The 17,642-nt window shown below is 48.1% G+C and overlaps 1 protein-coding gene and 1 long non-coding RNA gene across 2 annotated transcripts in view; one reads left to right on the forward strand and one right to left on the reverse strand.

The window, feature by feature from the left end:
• Window positions 1–1,818: 1,818 nt before the first annotated feature.
• Window positions 1,819–2,382, forward strand: LOC139076454 (uncharacterized). Its single transcript, XR_011528079.1, has 2 exons — window positions 1,819–1,954; window positions 2,215–2,382. It is a non-coding gene; the product is annotated as an uncharacterized lncRNA (long non-coding RNA).
• A 13,108-nt stretch (window positions 2,383–15,490) lies between these two features.
• Window positions 15,491–17,642, reverse strand: part of SERP2 (stress associated endoplasmic reticulum protein family member 2) — a 35,627-nt gene continuing 33,475 nt past the window's right edge. Inside the window, exon 7 of the mRNA XM_070578531.1 lies at window positions 15,491–15,928. Coding sequence (XP_070434632.1) covers window positions 15,888–15,928 — 41 coding nt within the window. The 3' untranslated portion in view covers window positions 15,491–15,887. The remainder of the gene's footprint in view (window positions 15,929–17,642) is intronic.

Here is a 17,642-nt window from a genome sequence, read left to right on the forward strand (position 1 = left end):
ATACCAACACTCACAACTAGAGATTGTCCCAAAGATCTTTAATCATTTTATATATATATATATATATATGCCTCATTACAGATATATCACTGGAATCTAAGCTACTTGAAAATGGTAAGAACACATCCTTTTCGTGAATTTCCCACAGTGTCTGTTCCAGAATCTTCACATTATACTCGCTTGTTGAATTAAATTGAATTCAAATGATTAGAGATGTATAGTTTTCAGATATAGGAAAGACATGCTAAGTTTAATGGTAGAGGCTTCCATTTCAGATAGGTTAAAAAGAATTACTTGTAAAAAATATTCCCTACCCGGTTAAAAAAATGATCCGGAGCCTATGTGAAAAAAGCCTTAAGGGTTTTGGACAATAATGTATTGTATGTGAGTCATCATTGTGAAATGACTTCCAAGAAGATCCTCAGGACCCATGGGCTGCATTTATAAAAGTGTGTGGTGGTCCTTTCCTTTATCAGTCAAACCACATCTGGAGTCTTAAGTTCTGTTACGGACCCTATGTCTCATATATGAGATGGGTAAACACAGATTGCATTCAGGAAATGGTGACCAGGAAGGAGAAGACACTCAAAGTTATGAGATGTGGGAAACAATTGAAGTAAGATTCCATTTATGCCTCATCCATCTTCTCACCCAAACCAGAATCTTGGTGCTAATTCTAGACTCTTTCACCTCCCTCAATCTCTCTTGGATCCCGGCACTGCTCTCCATTCCCAAGTGTCCCCAGCTGAGTTCTGGTGACCCCAGGTCTCTCCCAGGCTCTGGGGCAGCCCCCTTCCTCCAGGGCTGCTCATCTCCACTCATGCTCCCCACAGCTCTCAGGGTGAGCATCCTAAAATGCACATCTGTTTATACCATTCCCTGCTCAGAGTCCTTAATGAATACTGGAACCTTCAGCCCACTGACTCAAGCCCATTGTTACAGGCTTATCCTATCCTCGTCCCTCCCCTCAGGCATCCCCCAGCTCCGGCCAAACCTAGCAGGTCCCTCAATATGCCACACACTTTCTCACCTCCACACTTTTGCACCTACGGTTTCCTCGGTGAGCTAGGACACTCAACATCGAGACCATGCTAGGACAGAAGCTCAACTCCAGCTAACCCACAAAAAGAGAAAGAATGATCATGAATGCAATAGATGCCTGAATATAAGAGAATCCTGAATATACAAAACTGCCCAGTAAGAAGATTCGTTGCCTTGTCTCAATGTTTTTCCCAAGTCGAACACTTACACATTGTGGGGAGGGCAGAGACGGCAGCCAGTAGCTCTGACTTTACATCCTTTCAGCGTCCTGAATTCAGAGGCAAGAAACAGGTTTCATCCTTAGCAGAAGATCCTCAGGGAAGACGCCGAGGGTCTGAGCTGCTCTGGGCCTTCCCTGAGCCAATCACTGTGGCCAGGGGATAGGGGCTCACTCTGATTGGTCGCTGCAGCAGAGAGGGGCGGGGCACCGAGTGTGGGACCCACCAGGATCTTCTGCAGGGAGGGATGCCGGGGAGGTGTTCCCAAAGGAAAGGATGCTGGGGTGACAGACACCTATGTCTCCTCTCTTGCGAGCCTTCTCTAACATTCCCTGAAGAGTCAAGTGCTTCCTCCTAAGGGCTTCCAGAAGTCCTCATTAATATCTCTCTCCCAGCTTGGGTTACTTTACTGTGTTTTTTGGATTATATGTCTTCTCATCCATCGGATGTAAGCTCCTAGAGAGCAGGGATTTTGTTTATCCTGGTCATCTTCTGTCTGCCCGCTATAGTCGCTCTCCACCCTTTTCACCCTGCTTGCCCATGTGGATGGTATCACGGGACCCTGGGCCTGGTTTGGCCACTGGGGCTCCTCAGCAAGAGATGAAAGGGAGAGATGAGGGGGAGACTGAGATGATTATCCCTCTGGCTCTTTCTCTGCAGGGTGACTGTGAACTGGCTGCCTCCCTGGACTGAAGGTGACAGCTCCTGCCAGACAGTTCTCTCTACATGGCTTTGGGTTCTGGAAACAGCTCCCTTCACTCGCCCCTCCCAACCCTGCTCTGCTCTTCACAGCCCAGGGTTCGGAACTATCTCTTTAGGTTTCCCTATACCCTGCCCACACCAGATAAATAGCTCCTTTATTAAGCTCTCCGCATAGCACCCAATTAGAGTGTGCCACCTGGTTCCTGCTAGGACCCTGCCTAACACAGTGTTCTATTCATCTTTGTTTCCCCAGGACTCAACACAGAGCCTTCCACACCACGGGCACTGAATGCATCCAGGAATTAAGGACTGATTAAGCATCAGCTGGTTAGAGGAGTGTTGAGCCCTATATGGAAAATGGACCAGCGGAGTAGCTTTCAAATCTTTTTGGCAAGGCTCATAGTAAAAAACATAGCTCATATTGTAGTGCAGTAGACACATACATATTTATATATAACTGAAGGAGAAGTTTCTTGAGGCAATGCTTCCCTTTATGATGTGTGAGGCACTGTGATATTTTCTACTTAATTCTACTCTGTTTCAAATTCGAATCCTCGTTTTGGTCTGCTAAATTGATTTCATGACCTGAAAAATGATTGCAAGCCATGGCTTAAGAAGCACTGCCCCGTGACCTTTAGCGTTGCCTCCATTCTGGAGAGTCTGATTCAGACGGTAGAATTCTAAGGCATCACAAAAGAGAATGTGACAGTGTCACAGTGCTGATGCATTTGGTGGGAGTTGGCTTCATTGCCTTGAAAAAATCAAATGAAATTGCCATTCAATCTTCAGTTTTTCATAGAATTTTTACTCAAAGTTGGTCTTTTTTAGGTTTGGCCTAATTTGGAGGAGGGAGTGGCTCAGAGCTCTTAAAACACGCTGACGTGATGTGAGCAGTTTTAAGCATCGGATTCAAAAAGTCAGTGTCGGGGACCACAAGTCTGAGTGCTCCAGAGCAGGTCTGAAGTGGAAAGCTAATCTTATGTGCTTGCCTAAGGGTCCCCGGGTCTCTCCTCTGTGTCCTTGCTGCCACCAGCAGCTCCTTCTCCTCCTAGCAAAAGCATTTCTTGGTGCCCTGGTTATATGTAGAACTCGACCAAGAGGACAACACGGGCCTATCAGTGTCACCAGGGCCATGCAATCCATTTGCGATTAGATATTGTCTCACTGTTTCAAACTCAGCCCAGGTCTGTGGTCCTCCCCACCTCAAACACTGTATGATTCCATTTTAAAAACTGAGTTCTATGTTCTCTAAAATTGACTCTCCGCTCCTAATTCACCACTTGTCATTCTCCTGGTATCTGTCAAGTCAAGTTAGAAGGGTAGAAGATGGTAACAGGCATTATTTCATGGTGATTCAGAATCAAATCCTTAAAGCTGGCCTTCAGCCAGACATCACCTCCTTGCAAGGTTCTTGAGGGGGAGAAATGTGGAAAAGACAAGCCCAGGTGGGTGGGCATGCGACGAGACGGGGCTCGCAGAGCAGGCTTGGTGAGCCCTGCAGGCTGTCATTCACTTATTTATTTGTCATCATTCTTTCAAAAAATTCCTATCAACGCTCACGAGATGCCAGGTATGGGGGAGAGAACAGTGAGTAAAACGGCGTCCCTATCCTGGGGAAGCTCATGTTCTGGGGAGGGAATCAGAAAAGAGACAAATAAATAAATCTATAGATACTACCATAGGAGATGGCGGTAAGTGCTGTGCAGAAAGTACGTCCAGCTAAGAAGTGTGTCAGACAGTGTGTGTGTGTGTGTGTGTGTGTGCACGTGGGACACATTGTGTACATGGGAACATTATTTTAGTTAGTGGTGTCAGTGTGGGCTCTTTGAGGAAGTGACATTTGAGGAGAAAGCCGAGTGGATTTGAGCCAAGGAAATATCTGGGGGAAAAGCATCTGGTGAGAGGATGACACACGAAGGCCTTGAGACCACGAAGAAGAGTCCTTATGCCCAGGGGAGAGGCAGGCCTGGGGCCTCGAACCACAGCAGGCTGAGCAGCATCCTCCGCACTTCTCCACCCCAGCCTGTGCCAAACATTGACCACCTTTTTGACACAAAGACTGAATGATTTTTAAAATTATTTTTAATTGCGGTAAAATATACATAATAAAAGTTACCAGCTTAACCATTTTTAAGTGCATAGTTCAGTGGCATTAAGTACATTCACAATGACGTCAACCACCATCACCATCCATCCACAGAACTCTTTGCATCTTGCAAAATTGAAACTCTATACCTATTACACAATAATTCCCCACCCCGCCTTCTCCCAGCCCCTGGCAACCACCATTCTCCTTTCTGTCTCCAGGAATGAACTTGACAACTCTAGGAACCTCATATGAATGGAGTCACACAGTATTTGTCCTTTTGCGACTGGCTTATTTCACTTAGCATAGTGTCCTCAAGGTTCATCTGTGCTGTGGCACGTGTCAGGATTTCCTTCCTTCTTAAGACTGAATAATAAGCCATTGTATGGATATGCACATTTTGTTTACCCTCGTCTTCAACGGACACTGGGTTGCTCCCACTTCTTGGCTGTCGTGAATAGTGTTGCCAAGAACACAGTTGTGCGAATATCTCTTCGAGTCCTTCTTTTCAGTTCTTTTGGGTGTATACCCAGGGTGGATCGACAATTTTAGGTCACTTTTCCCTTGGCTTGATCCTCTGTTCTTTGCACATGGCCCCCCGATAATGATGCCATCCACCGAGAGCTGCCATTGTCTGTCTGCATGGCCCTCTCCCCTGTGGGCTGTAAGCTCCTGGTGGACAGGGAGCGTGTGCTTGGCATTCTTGCACCCTGGTGCTGTGGACGGCACAGGGTCTGTCCTCCAGAAGGTTTACTAAATGAATGAATTTGTTCGGGGCTGCTGCTGAGAGGAGGGCAAAGGGTGGGTTGGAACGAGCGCTTATGTATTGGGCCTCTCTGATTTTGTTCAAAAGGAAGGCACTGCCCCTAAAATAAAAACTGATATAATCCTCCTCCATGTGAGAGAATAGGAAACCCACAGAGGGAAGTGACCAGCCAGTCATCCAGGCGCAGTTAGTGGCCCAGCCGGGATCCGAATCCAGGCTCCTCATTCTCTCTCCTGAGCCGCTGCCCCACGGCCTTTGCCAAGAAGGGAAACTGTCTTCTGTTGTTTTCTCCCTTGTTCTCTGCTTGTCTCTTCCCTCACTTTCAAGGGCAGAGCAGTGCCAAGGACAGAAGAGAGGGCAGACCCCTCACCAGACTCAGCGTTGGTCCTGGGCCCTGCCAGGTTGGACAGCTCGAGGTGGCATCAGCAGGGCTCCCGGAGGAAGGCAAGTGTGCTTTCTCTTCCCACGAGCTTTAATCAAGTTCAGGGTCTTTCAGCCCCAGGGCTCTGAGTGGCGACCCTGGCTCCAGGCAGCTCAGCTGATCTCCAGATGGCTCAGCAAGAGGGACACGGATGAAGCTCTTCACGCTCCGAGGCTCTTCCCTGAGGAGATGGTCTGCTTCCTTTTGATCGTGGACTCGACCGGTCGAGAGAGAGAGAGAGAGAGAGAGAGAGAGGGGCCCAAAGTGTGGGTGTGGGTGTGAGTGTGAGAGACCTAAGGGGTGGAGAGTGTGTGTAAGAATGTGTGTGAGAGAGGCCCAAGGTGTATGGGGTGTGTGTGTAAGTGTGTGAGTGAGAGAGACCCAAGGTGTGAGATGGGTATGAGTTTGAGTGTGTGTATGAGTGTGAGTGTCTGTGCACACGTGTGTGTGGTATAGACAGGGAACAAGAGAGAAATGTGATGCAGAGAATCAGAACCTTCCTCAGAGAGTGCTGGGGGCTAAATGACCTGAAAAGCACTTGGAATAGTACCTGGCACACCGTAGGGGCCGTGCGGATGATTCTTACTATGATGGAGGCAGAGAGACACAGAGAGAGGTAGATCGGGAGAGAGGGAGGTAGAGAGGGGCAGGGAAGGTGGGAGGGGGATGGAACTAGTCCTTGAAACCCCAGCAATTTAACAAAGGTGGAATCTGGGGAGAGCTCCCTTGTCTTGTGGTTCTCCCATAGAGCTGACTATGCTCACCCTCCTCCCCTGTTGTATTTTTAAATTTAAAAACACAGTCTCCATTGTGTAAAGGAGGATAATCTTCTGGATTCCCTGAAGTACCTCAGCGCCCTGTACATAGAGAATCTGCCTGGTACCAGCGATCGAGGTCCCCCGGACAGGGACAGCGGGGTCTGTTCTGCAGCGGCCACACCTCCCTCCCTCTGTCCCTCACTAGTAAGGACACTGCAGCCTCAGCCCTCGCTGCCCACCCTCTCCCCATAAATCATTTAGGCTCTGTCCCATCCTTGGCAGAGGGAACTGCTTCCCAGCTGTGAAGGTGAATCCCACACAGCCTGTGGCCCACTGGACGGGGGTGGGTCCCAGGTCCCTCCAGGCCCTGAAGAGATTACCCTAGTGCAGCTAATCCTAAAACCAGAGGGAGCTCCATCCTGGACCTGTGACTTGAAGGTGTCCCCCATTGTGATGGCTCTGGAGAGACAAGGCACATAGGGCCTCCACGATGTCTACATTGATTTACAGTCTGGGCCATCACAGGGGGACTCTTCTGGTCCACGTTTAAAAAATGCTGTCTTCTTTCTCTTTGGAGACTGACACGAGGCCTGCAGGAGGCTTCCTTCCCCAGCAGAGCCAGCTGCTGCGCTGGCAGGCCCGGGCACACTGCTGTCCCCAGAACTGTCCTTGTGGCTCAGGCCACTGGTGGCTGCACTAACCCCACTTCCCCTCCACCTTTGCATCAGGAGAAAAGCAAATAGCCAGACCAAATAACTGTTTGCCTTCGCCCCCTACCCTCCAGGCAGCAGAAAGGGATCAGTGAGAAGCATTCAGGGAGAGGGAAAAGGGAGATGGGCTTCTCTGGCCAGAGAATGTGAGAGCTGCCTTGGCCTGGGGAAGGAGGACGGTGTGCAGCCCAGAGCAGGACAGAGGGAGGGATGCTGCGGGCACAGCTAGTGAAGCTTGAAGAGGCAATGCTGTTAAACACTCTACGCCCAGTGCAGAGAATGCATGGTCTTTTTAGATATAGAAGAGCAATTGCTGCTCCTTAGTGAGACAGACAGAGAGACAAAGGGATAAGGAGGCATCTCCTTGCCCTAGGGACCCGTTGTCAAGGTGGCTTCCTAGGGAAAAGCAGAACCTTCAGTGCTAAGACGATTTTCAAGGCTGGTCCTTGGGGCCTGCGTCTGGCCTCCCTGCTCAGCATTGCTGCACAGGGGAGGCTGTGTGCTGGCTTCCTCCTATCCCAGTTGCAAGGGGCAGCAAAACCCAAGCAGGTTATTACATCAGCGACTTTTCCCTTCCTCAGCCCCTGGGGAGCCCGGCCAGGTGGGAAAGCAGCGGGAACCTTTGCAACACAAATAAAGGATGATCTCAAGTGGCAGCAATGCTATTAGAAAATGAGAGACACATCTTATGGGCTTCACTCAGACTGAAAGGGATGGAGCCAAGCCCAGTTCCTTTCAGGGCTGCAGGCCAACCTGGGAGACCAAGAGCTGGAAAGATGGCCCTGAAACACAGGTTTGGTGACTTATGACACTGAACGGCTTTAATTCACAGGGGAGCACGCCTGTTCCTTTACCATCCTTGCCTATTTGCAGCATTTGCTGTAAAATGGAAAGAAATACCCAGCTGCCATCTCCCACATACAGGCAGGGAGCAAATGAAATGTTTTCCTATTGTGTAAAATGCCCACGTTTTCCCATAAGCAGAGCATGGAACGATGTCATCAACCCCACCTCTTCCTTTGATTTTCCAAAAACACCTTCCAGAAGAGAGAGCAAACACCAGTTTTGTGGATGTGTGTCTACTACACAGGCACCTTTTGCGTCACCATCATGTTAAAAGTCTTTCTGTGTTCCCACAGCCACCTTGACGTCCTCAGGAGGAAAATTAGATTTGCACCAAACACGAGTGGGAAAGGGAGAGGCCGAAAATGCCTGATGCTGCTCGGCTCCATGAGGTGACGTCATGCCCCTAAAACCTTTAGGAGCCTGAGAGCCCAGGAAGGTGGTAGCCACACCCATGCCCCCTGCTCTCTGCTCTTCCTGAGCTCCCAGGACATACCCAGCCCACAGCATGGAGGGCCCGTTTCCTGGGAGTCCTGCTCCCTGACAGTCCTAGTCACACCTGGCTGCCAGAAATGTACCCTTATTCTCCTCTCACCTGCTCCCTGTGACCCCAAGTTCATCCAGTCTGAAGACAGTTTATCAAAGTGATAATAGTCGGATGAAAAACAGGGGAAAAATAAGCCCTTTTCTTATAGAGAAATAGTACACATCTTGGAACTGGAACTGTCCCTCCTAAGAACATTTCCCGGTGAGATGTGGTTCTGAGAGAGGAGACGGAGAGTGTGGGAGGTGCAACATGCAGGGCCCTGTCCCCTGGTCCAAGGGACACATATCTGGTGATTTCATGTGGATGATAAAGCAAATCCTTAAAATGTCAGAAAATCTCTTCCTGCCCTCCATTTTCTCTTCCCTCCCTCCCTCTTTCTTTCTATTCTCTCTTTATTTCTTCCTTACCCCCCACCCCCATCCCATTCCCCATAGGTTTTGAATCTCCAATGCTGTGTGAATTGGCAGCACTGTCCTGTCTCCATACCCTTCAGGAGTAACATAGTAGGAGGTGTGAAGATAACAAACATATAATCAGAATGAAACCAGCAGTTGGTCAGCTTCAACTTAACAGATACCAATGGTCTTCCATAGCCCAGATTAACTTTGAATCTTGCCTAAATTCCACCTTCAGGAATTACGATAAATAACAATAACAATATAGAAAACCATGGCACTGACAACAGTATATGAACTTTGACTTCTTTCTCCATCAGCTGCGATGGATTGTGTGGACCCATCCCCACTTTCCTAGCTGGCTATTCTCGCTGCTGAGAGCATGTTGTTCAAGGATAGGGCCCTGGGAGAGGTAGGATTCAGAATATGAAGCAACGTTTTTTTCCTGTGCTGTCCCCACCTGTCCTGAGTAGCAATTATTATTATATTATTATATGATTGCCAACAATGATTACATATATAATTGTATACATATCTATAATTATATATATCATTTGCATAGCATTTTACAGTTTTTTCAAAGTGATGTCACATACATCATATCATTTGCTTCCCACAACAGCCCTGTGATGTGGGAGGCAGGATGTCTTCAAATGTCTGGATGAGGAAATGAAGATCCAGAGAAAAGGTGATGCACAGAAGCCAGAGCAAGAACTCGGTGCCCTGACTCATGGTCCTGGGCTGTTCCTATGGTTCAGTTCCGCTTTCCAGAACTCTGGTCTCACCGAAACCATGTACTTACCAAGAGGCTATTATTTGTTGGCTCATTCATTCATTTACTCATTCATTCATTTCATGAATATTTTTGAGCTCCAGACACTGTTCTTTGTTTTGGATATACAGCGGTGAAAATCAAAAACAAAACCATCTCTTGCTGTCGGTAGGATCAGGCTCTTGTTAAGGGCAATGTGGTGGAGAGCACAGACGCTGGGCCAGCCTGCTTGGGTTTGAAGCCCAGCTCACCTGTTTACCAGCAGCATCACCTTCGGCAAGGTTTTCAAATGTTCCGTGTCTCGGTTTCCTCATGGGTAGGGCGGGATAATTATAGCCCCTACCTGAGGGGCACATTTCAAGGAATAAACTCATAAGTCCCTGAGGTATCTGGCACGCAGGAAGCCCTCCATGAGTGTTAGGCGGAGTCTAACTGACCTTATGGGGAGACAGTAAAAAACAAACGTGTGCGAAGATTATAGAATGCTTAAGAATGCTTTGCAGCAAAATTTGGGTGATGACTCCATGCTTATTTCTTTTTGCTCTTTTCTTCTTAGCAGTATCTTATCTTCTCTCACCCGTGCCCCACCTCCGTCCTTCGCCCACTGAGAAGAAATGATTAGTTATAAAAATCTCATGGGCAGTTTTTAAAATATTAATTTGGGCTTCTCTTCCAGAGCTCTCTGCAGCTCTACTCAGATCTCATTGTGTTCCTAATGCAATATTTAAAGTTTGTCTCCATCAAAGTAAGATAAGATTGAAGTCTTTGTGTACTGGTTTTTGTATTGGGGTCATTCAAGAAATCGCAACACAGTCAATGCTGTTTTGAAAGAAGGCATTTTGAAAACGCAAGGCTGAAACTCTCCAGTCACTTCACAGAAAGAGCTCGACTCCCCCGCCCCCTACCACCGCTAAACTTTGCCTTTTAAGGCCCACCCTCCCACCTGCCTCCCCACTCACATCAGGGCTCTGACAGTATTGATATTCTTTGTATTCAGCCCAAAAGATTTCCTCACAGCTCTGCTGAGGCAGATCAATTACCTGTATCACTTCTATTATTTAAATTCTAAATCTCTTCTTAGGAGAGTCTGCCTATGCCAAAGGGGTTTGTGGAAATGGAAAACTTTCCAGCTTAATCCAGTGCTTCTCGAGATGAGGGTTTGTGCATCCATCCATGGCTAGGTTGACCGTATGTCCTGATTTGCCCTGGACAGTCACAGTTTATGTTTGATGTCCTGGTATAATTATTAACAGTACTCCCTTTACGCTTGAGAGTATCCTGGCTTGGGTGATAAATCACATGGTCACCTACCCGTGGCCCACGGCAAGCCTCCTCTGAGCCACTGACTACGAGCTGTGCACAGATTGGCTCTAGAGGCCTAATGAGCACGGTGAGATTAAGTCCCTAAGAAAAGGTGATGGCTAGAAAATCGACCTCAACTAAACGTGGAAGCTTGCAATCATGCAACATGCTAAAAATACAGTGAGTATTGTGGCAGCATCGGAGTTCACCAAATATACACCTGCACCCTGACATTTCCCAGTCTTCCTTGCAGATAAATTGGGACCACATGACTAGCTTTGGCCAGTACAGTGGTGAGCAGAAGTGAAGTGTCACTTCAGGGCCAAGGCAGTGACGAGCTGCTGTCCCTCCTACATCTCTTTCAGTGCTGAGGCGAACTTGTGTTGTGATGGCAGCGTCACTAGATTACTGAGACACTGCTTGGAGAGACGCCCTCGGCAGCCTGCATCCGTCCTGTGTGCAGAGAAGTAAACGTGCATTGTGCTGAGCGACTGAGCTTCTGCCGTCGTTACTGCAGCCTGGCCCATTCAAGCCTGACTCATACTGAGATGAATACTGTTAGGGCTCTATTGGTAAAGAGGATTATATAAAAAGGCCTACCTGTTCTCTTTTAGGTCATAAAAATACAGTGGTCTCTTCTTGGCTGTCCTCTGATGATGCTGTTTAAAACCCCATCCACCCTACCAGTCACCATCATGCTCTCTTGCTATATTTTTCTTCCCGGTACTTAGTGACATATTTATGTGTTTATTAGGTCTCCCCACTAGAATGCAAGTTTCAAGAAGGAAGGGACTGAGGGTCTTAAAACAGGGCCTGGCACATGTTAGGCACTTAGTGTATATTTTTGAGAAATGAATTGTGAGCTGACAATTCTATGCGTAACTATCTTCTCTAAGATCCAAGAAGCTAATAAAGGAAAGGTCCCCCCTGCCTTTTTAAATGCTTAAAATAGAGCAATGATGGGGTGGAGACAGAAGTCAAAGACACAGATTCTACCTTTTAGGAGTTTTCAACCTAATTGCAAAACAAAATATCGAGGCACGAAACAAGCAGAGAGCAAAACCCTAGGTACAAAATAGTAAATTAAGTACTAAGTGTATACCTAAATTGTGAGGGATGAAGGGGAAGAGGCCCTTGTAGGGGTGTGGCTGAACCTGGAGCAGACGAGTTTGGCACAGGACCTAGAGGAGTTGTTCTCAAACTTGCGCCTGCGTGAGAATCACCTGGAAGCCTCTTAAATCCCAGTCTGCTGGGCCCCACCCCAGAGTTTCTGATTCAGTGGGTCTGGCTTAAGGCCCGGCAATTTACATGTCTAACAAGTTGCCAGGCGGTGATGAGGAGGCTGGAGGGAGGGAACCACTATTTGAGAACTGCCGCTCCGGAGCCGGGACTGGCAAACAGTGGTTCTGCAAGGCCCACTTGTTTTTTAAATAAAGTTTTATCACAACATAGTGCGTCCACTCGTTTACATATTATCTATGGCTGCTTTCAAGGTACAACAGCATAGTTGAGTAGTCTCAAGTCCACGTGGCCCACAAAGCCTAAAACACCTACTATCTGGCACTTTACTGAAAAGGTTTCCTGAACCCTGGAGAGGAAGACAGACCCACGGCTGGCAGATGGAAGCTTCAGGACTTGAAGATTTTCAAAGAAAGGCGCCCGTGGCTGAGAGCTATCAATAAGCTTTCACAGTTTGCAGCTGGAGCCTGATGATGACTTCTGTATGATAAAGGACCTCACCCAAACGACACCTTGCCTCCCAAGCTCTGGGGACCAAGTGTGGAATAACTGCAGAATATTCTCGTGTCTGGACAGGATAAGAATCGTCTTAACAGCAAAGTGCAGCCTACATATCTGAGCGCATGTTTCCTTCCCTTCGGAAGCAACAACAGTACGCATGTTCACCCGCATGCTGGCCTTCGCAGGAACAGTGTTTGATCTGTAAGTGTGCCCTGGAGGCCTTCCCACCACACACACTTCTTCTCTCCTACGGAGCTTTGAACGTCAAGCATTAAGCACTCTGTGCCCCAGTCTGTGGTCTACTTGGATGACAAAGACACACAATACTTCAATGGAAACAAGACACAGTGTCTTGTAGAGCTCTGTGGAGCACCCCAAATGCTTAAAATGTCGAAGGAGGGAGCTGCTCTTGTGGATCAGAGTTGAAACAGTGTTAGGTTTGGGGGTATTACCTCAGGGTCCTGCTTTGCTTAATTAAACCAAGTCTGCTGGTGAATTGCTTCCCAAATGCTCTTTGGTGGATGGGCAGCATCAGAATAATCCGGACATTTAAAAAAAAGGTATACCTGTGTGTCCTCCCTGGAGAATTTGATTCTCAGCAGGCCCTGGTGGATTCTTGCTTTAAACACCCCCATGCCCATCTCCACCCCATTGATTGTAACACACTTTAAGGGAACCTGACAAAGGGAACCTGATGTTTGTTTCACACTGTTTCAATACATTCGAGGCGGTGCTAGTGCTAGTGCCCTCTCTGCAGTATACCTTAAATCCCAAAAGAAGTTGCTTATTTGACACTGGGGGCATTGACTGACTGTGACAGAGATGTGACATCAGGTTCTCACGAGGATGCACAGTGGGATTTAAACTTTCTTACCTTTTCAGCCCTGCTTATCTGCCTCCCACTAAGGGCTTCATTTTCCCCTGAAGAGCAGTGTTTTCCAAACTGGAGGTTGGAACCTACTCATGGGTTATAAAATTAGTTGAGGAGGGTGCAACCAGCATTAAAAAAATTAAATAGACTAGGAAAAAAAATCAGAGTGCCTGACCTGTGTTAAGGATAAGTGTTGCTCTGTAAAACCCATTTCAGTAGGCGTATTGTGCATTGGGTTGCCATGTATTTCTTACTCTCTGTCATTGCGAAAAATGTTTGTCTGTCTCCCGCTGTACAGCATAAATCACCCATGACCCTAATTGACTTAGGGCAGCTCCTATCTCCACATGCAGAAGCCTGATGGAAGAAGTCACCAGGCAGGGCAGACTGTCAGATACAAGTACTTTAGGGAGGTGACCTGGAAACGAATAGAAAACTAATTTGTGGGTGATCACAGAGCCTGGGGAGGTAAATCAATCAAGGGAAGTTTTGCGCATGGCAGCTGACTCAGCCACCACATCTGTTGCCTGGGGACAGCTGAGGTTATCTGGATCCCAGTCTGGGCCAAGTTTCACTTTCCCTTTTCTTGAAATGGGGAGAATCACTCTACTGACTACTGTTGTTGTGGGAAAGACCAAACAAAGAGGGGTAAAAGCCTGTCCAATCAAAGATGAACCACAAAGCTCAGGCCCAGCAATGGCCTTGAATGATGGTCTGGTAGGTGTGCTTTTTTTGGCATTAGGGGAGGAAGGGAAATCCCCTACTCAGATCAGGTCTAGGCAATGTGGGAGTCAGAGGGTGTACACGCAAGTGCAGACGAGGTCAACCTTACGTCAAGAAGCCTTTCTTCTCTCGGCCTTGGCAGGAGCCCTGAGGTCTAATCCTTCACAGCACACTGGTCTTACTCAGTGGCCTAGAAGAGGATGGCCAGACAGAGCCAACAGGATGAGGGGACCAGCTTGCTGAGCGTCTACTGTGTGCAGCCCTCAAGTGGTGGGAAATGTCTTTTGCTGGCTTGGGAGGGGCCGAGGGGGTGGGAGTAGTGGGGAGCACAAGGGTGGCAGGCTGTCCCTGGGGCTGCTAATTTTGGAGCAGCCCTGCTACCCTCTTTTCTCAGTGAGAAGGAAAGCAGAAGGAGGGGAACTTGGAGGATGGGAGAAAGAAAGCCTTAAAGGACATCACTAAAGGGTCTGGGGGAAAGACTCTAGGGGACAAAAAGCCCCCACCTCTATTTCTTACAACAAAGCCCCTCAAGGGGTCAAGAAAAGTCCTGGCCACTTTTATTTTTAAAGCTCTCACAATATTAAGGGATGAGAAAAATTGCCAAGAATGCAAAGATGGAATTAAAAAAAACAACCCAAGGATGTTTAAAGTTGCATGGTGGACATCTATAATCCTGTCGGTGATCTCTGTGCTGTCCCTATGACTTCCTTAGGGGATATTAGAAGTCCAAACGAAAGGGCAGGCCGGTTCTCACTGCCGTCGCTGCCAGGATAGAAACCTGCTTAAGAGCAGGTTTGGCTGCCTTCGCTGCTTGGGAATGGGACAAAACCCCATTCCCTTTTTAGCTGGGCTTTCTCGGAATTGTGGTTCTCAAAATTTAGCGTGCAGAGCCTCACCCAGGGAGCTTGTACCAAATATTTGCTCTTGGCCCCACCTGCAGTGATTGGGTTATCAGGCTGGAGGTGGAACCCAAGAGCCTGCATTTTGAGATGCGTCTTCCCTGACTCTCCCACTTGCCGAGATGCTGATGCAGCAGACGACCCTCTGAGAGGCTGTGGGGAGGGCTGGCCCGGGAGGGGAGGGTTCCACGCACCAGTCTTGCGCCTCACCCACCCATCCTCCCAGCTGCCCACCCCAAATAAAGCGGGACTCCTGCCTGCCCAGTGCTCTCTATTAGGGCAGGGCTGGGCCCTGAGGTTGGGGAGTTTTCACAGAGGCCTTAGACATCTGCTGAGCCAAGCCCGAAGGCAGACCATGGAGGAGATAACTGCTAACTGGACTTTAACACACATCGTAGTTGCCTTTTCTGGATTAAAAAAATCCAAACAAACAAAAACCCCCAAAAAGACCAAAAAAAAAAATGCTTAATGTGTGGAAAACCTGAAGTCATTAGAGCCACTCAGGGCTTCATTTCAGGCAAAGACCTTGAGGGTCGGCCAAGGCCCTGCTGCGTAAATCTAGCTCTGGTTCCCTGGCCGCAGATTCCACGACCCTTTCCCAATTACATAATCAAGTTCCTCCACCTGCCCCAAGCCCCTGGGGCTATTCTGACATTTTCTTCACTTCAGTTTTCTCACTGTAACCCACACATGGCATAAGGTTGAACAAAGACATTTATTTGTACAACCAATTCCCAATGGAGGAGAGACCGTATCCATAGAAAGGAAACCAGTGACAACTCAGAGGGCCACATGCAGACATTAGTGAAAGCAAGGGAGAAACCCACCACAGGGCCCTGCTGCAGACACCCGGAGCTCCCAATCCTGTCAACAGAAAAGCAAAATGTCCTTTCCGCTCGAGAACACGGATGTCCCAAGATGTCCTGTGAGAGGCAATTTGGTCTGACATCCATGATGAAGTGGTCAGGGAACAAGTGAGGGAGCCTTTTTCTATTCTGTGTGGCTGCTCTGCTTCCCACAGATCCCCGGCTCAAAGCTTAAGTGGTCCTCCAGCCGCCAGCGGGAGGGGGCAGTGGCAAATCCCCGGGCCTTCTCACATGCCCATCCTTATGCTCTGAATGATCTGAAAGATAGCTGGAAGAGGAAAACACAACAGCTCAGATACCAGACAGCACACAGCTGGAAACCCAACCCCAGGCGGGCGGCGGATGAACCCGGCTTTAGCTGACCCCTGAGCCCCTGACGTGTTAGCACACAGCTGATTAGATATTTGCAACAAGGAGTTAAGTTAACAAGAGGTCAGTGAACTCTCTAAAGAGGCAGTCTTGCTTTGTCCGCTGATGGGTGCCTCAGGAATTTATAGATAACTCCTGCTAATTCCACCAGGAGTTAAGGCCAGAAATCCCTCAGGGGCTGAGAGATTTGGCCCCCATTCCCAGACTGTTCTGCTGCTGCTGGGGAGAGCGGGCCAGGGCTTCTATGCAGGCACTGCACTCATTTAACAGGTCAGCGAAGCCGCCTTTTCAAAATGGCCGTGACCTGGAAAACAAGCAGCCCCTGAGCTGGGAAGGCAGGCCAGGTGCTGGGAGCAGAAGCAGGAGGCTGAGCGCCTGGGCTGCCCATAATCCTTCCCGCAAGCACATCTTCTGGGTGCCCGCACCCTTCTGAAATGTGGCTGTCTCTCATCGACCGAGAGTGACACTGATTTATTCAGGGCTCGGTCTTCACTAACTGGACCTCGTTCCTGATACACCGAGGGGGCAGGTAGCCTGTGAACCCACAGAGAATTCCTGGGACCTCCATTTATCTTGGTAAAAGCTGGTTAGATAACTCCCAGCCTGGTCCTCTCTATTGGGCTCAAAGGTGTCCCAGGAGAGGAATGTCCCAACTTCTTTTTTACATCCTCCCCAGCAGACAATATTGGTCCCTCTTGATGAGGTGATGGTAATGATGATAACAGCAACTACCATGTATTGAATGACTTTTTTATTTTGAGGGGAGCTTGGGTATCATCTCATTTAACTATGTGTAAAAGCAGAATAAACACTGAGCTCTCAGGGGGTCTTACCCCCCTTCTCCTTCATAAAGTCATCCTGGACTACACCCAGGAATGCAGCTTCCTGAGTGACCACAGTAAATCAGGCTACCCAGAACCCTCAGGAAACAAGTCGTTGGACATTTCATCATCTAACGTTAGTGAGGGCATACTCTGTGCCAGGCTCTGTGCTTCTGGAGTACAAAGAGAACACACAGGGCCCTAGGGGATCTTTCTTGGACAGCTAGATTTGAAGGGTAGATAAAGCCCTAATGCATTTTTTGTTTTGTTTTGTCTTTTTCTGAAATAATACTGCACACATCCTCACAACTTTCCTAAGTTGGATATACACCAAACATGATGTAATGGTAACTTGTCATGAATGTTCAGTGTGACCGTAATGAAAAACAGTAATTGATAAGACTCTGCTGTAACATTTTTATGGAGGATGCACAGGGTTTGATCTAACACCAAAATAGTTCTGGTTGGCTGTACTCTGGGCTCTCATTTCTGCTTCTTACCATTTTTTTTTTTCAGTCTCAATTATCCTTCTCTCTGGTCACGTCTCTGGTGTCCCTACACCAATCTGCAGTGGGCTCTCTCCTACTACATTGCTGTAACTGAGCTGGAAACAGACTGTTAGAATGCTGTGTGAAATCAGAGTAAACCAGCTCTGGGTGAATGTCGGAGGGACTCCTCTCTGGATACAGCAAAGGAGTTAATTCAACAACTGGTGATAGTTAATTCTGGTTGTGCTCAGAGGTTTTCTTGGCTTGCTCTGGGCGTTTGGGTGGGTCTTGACAAGAGAAATTG

This window comes from Equus przewalskii, chromosome 16 (genome assembly GCF_037783145.1).
Source record: "Equus przewalskii isolate Varuska chromosome 16, EquPr2, whole genome shotgun sequence".
NCBI classification, from domain to species: Eukaryota; Metazoa; Chordata; class Mammalia; order Perissodactyla; family Equidae; genus Equus; species Equus przewalskii.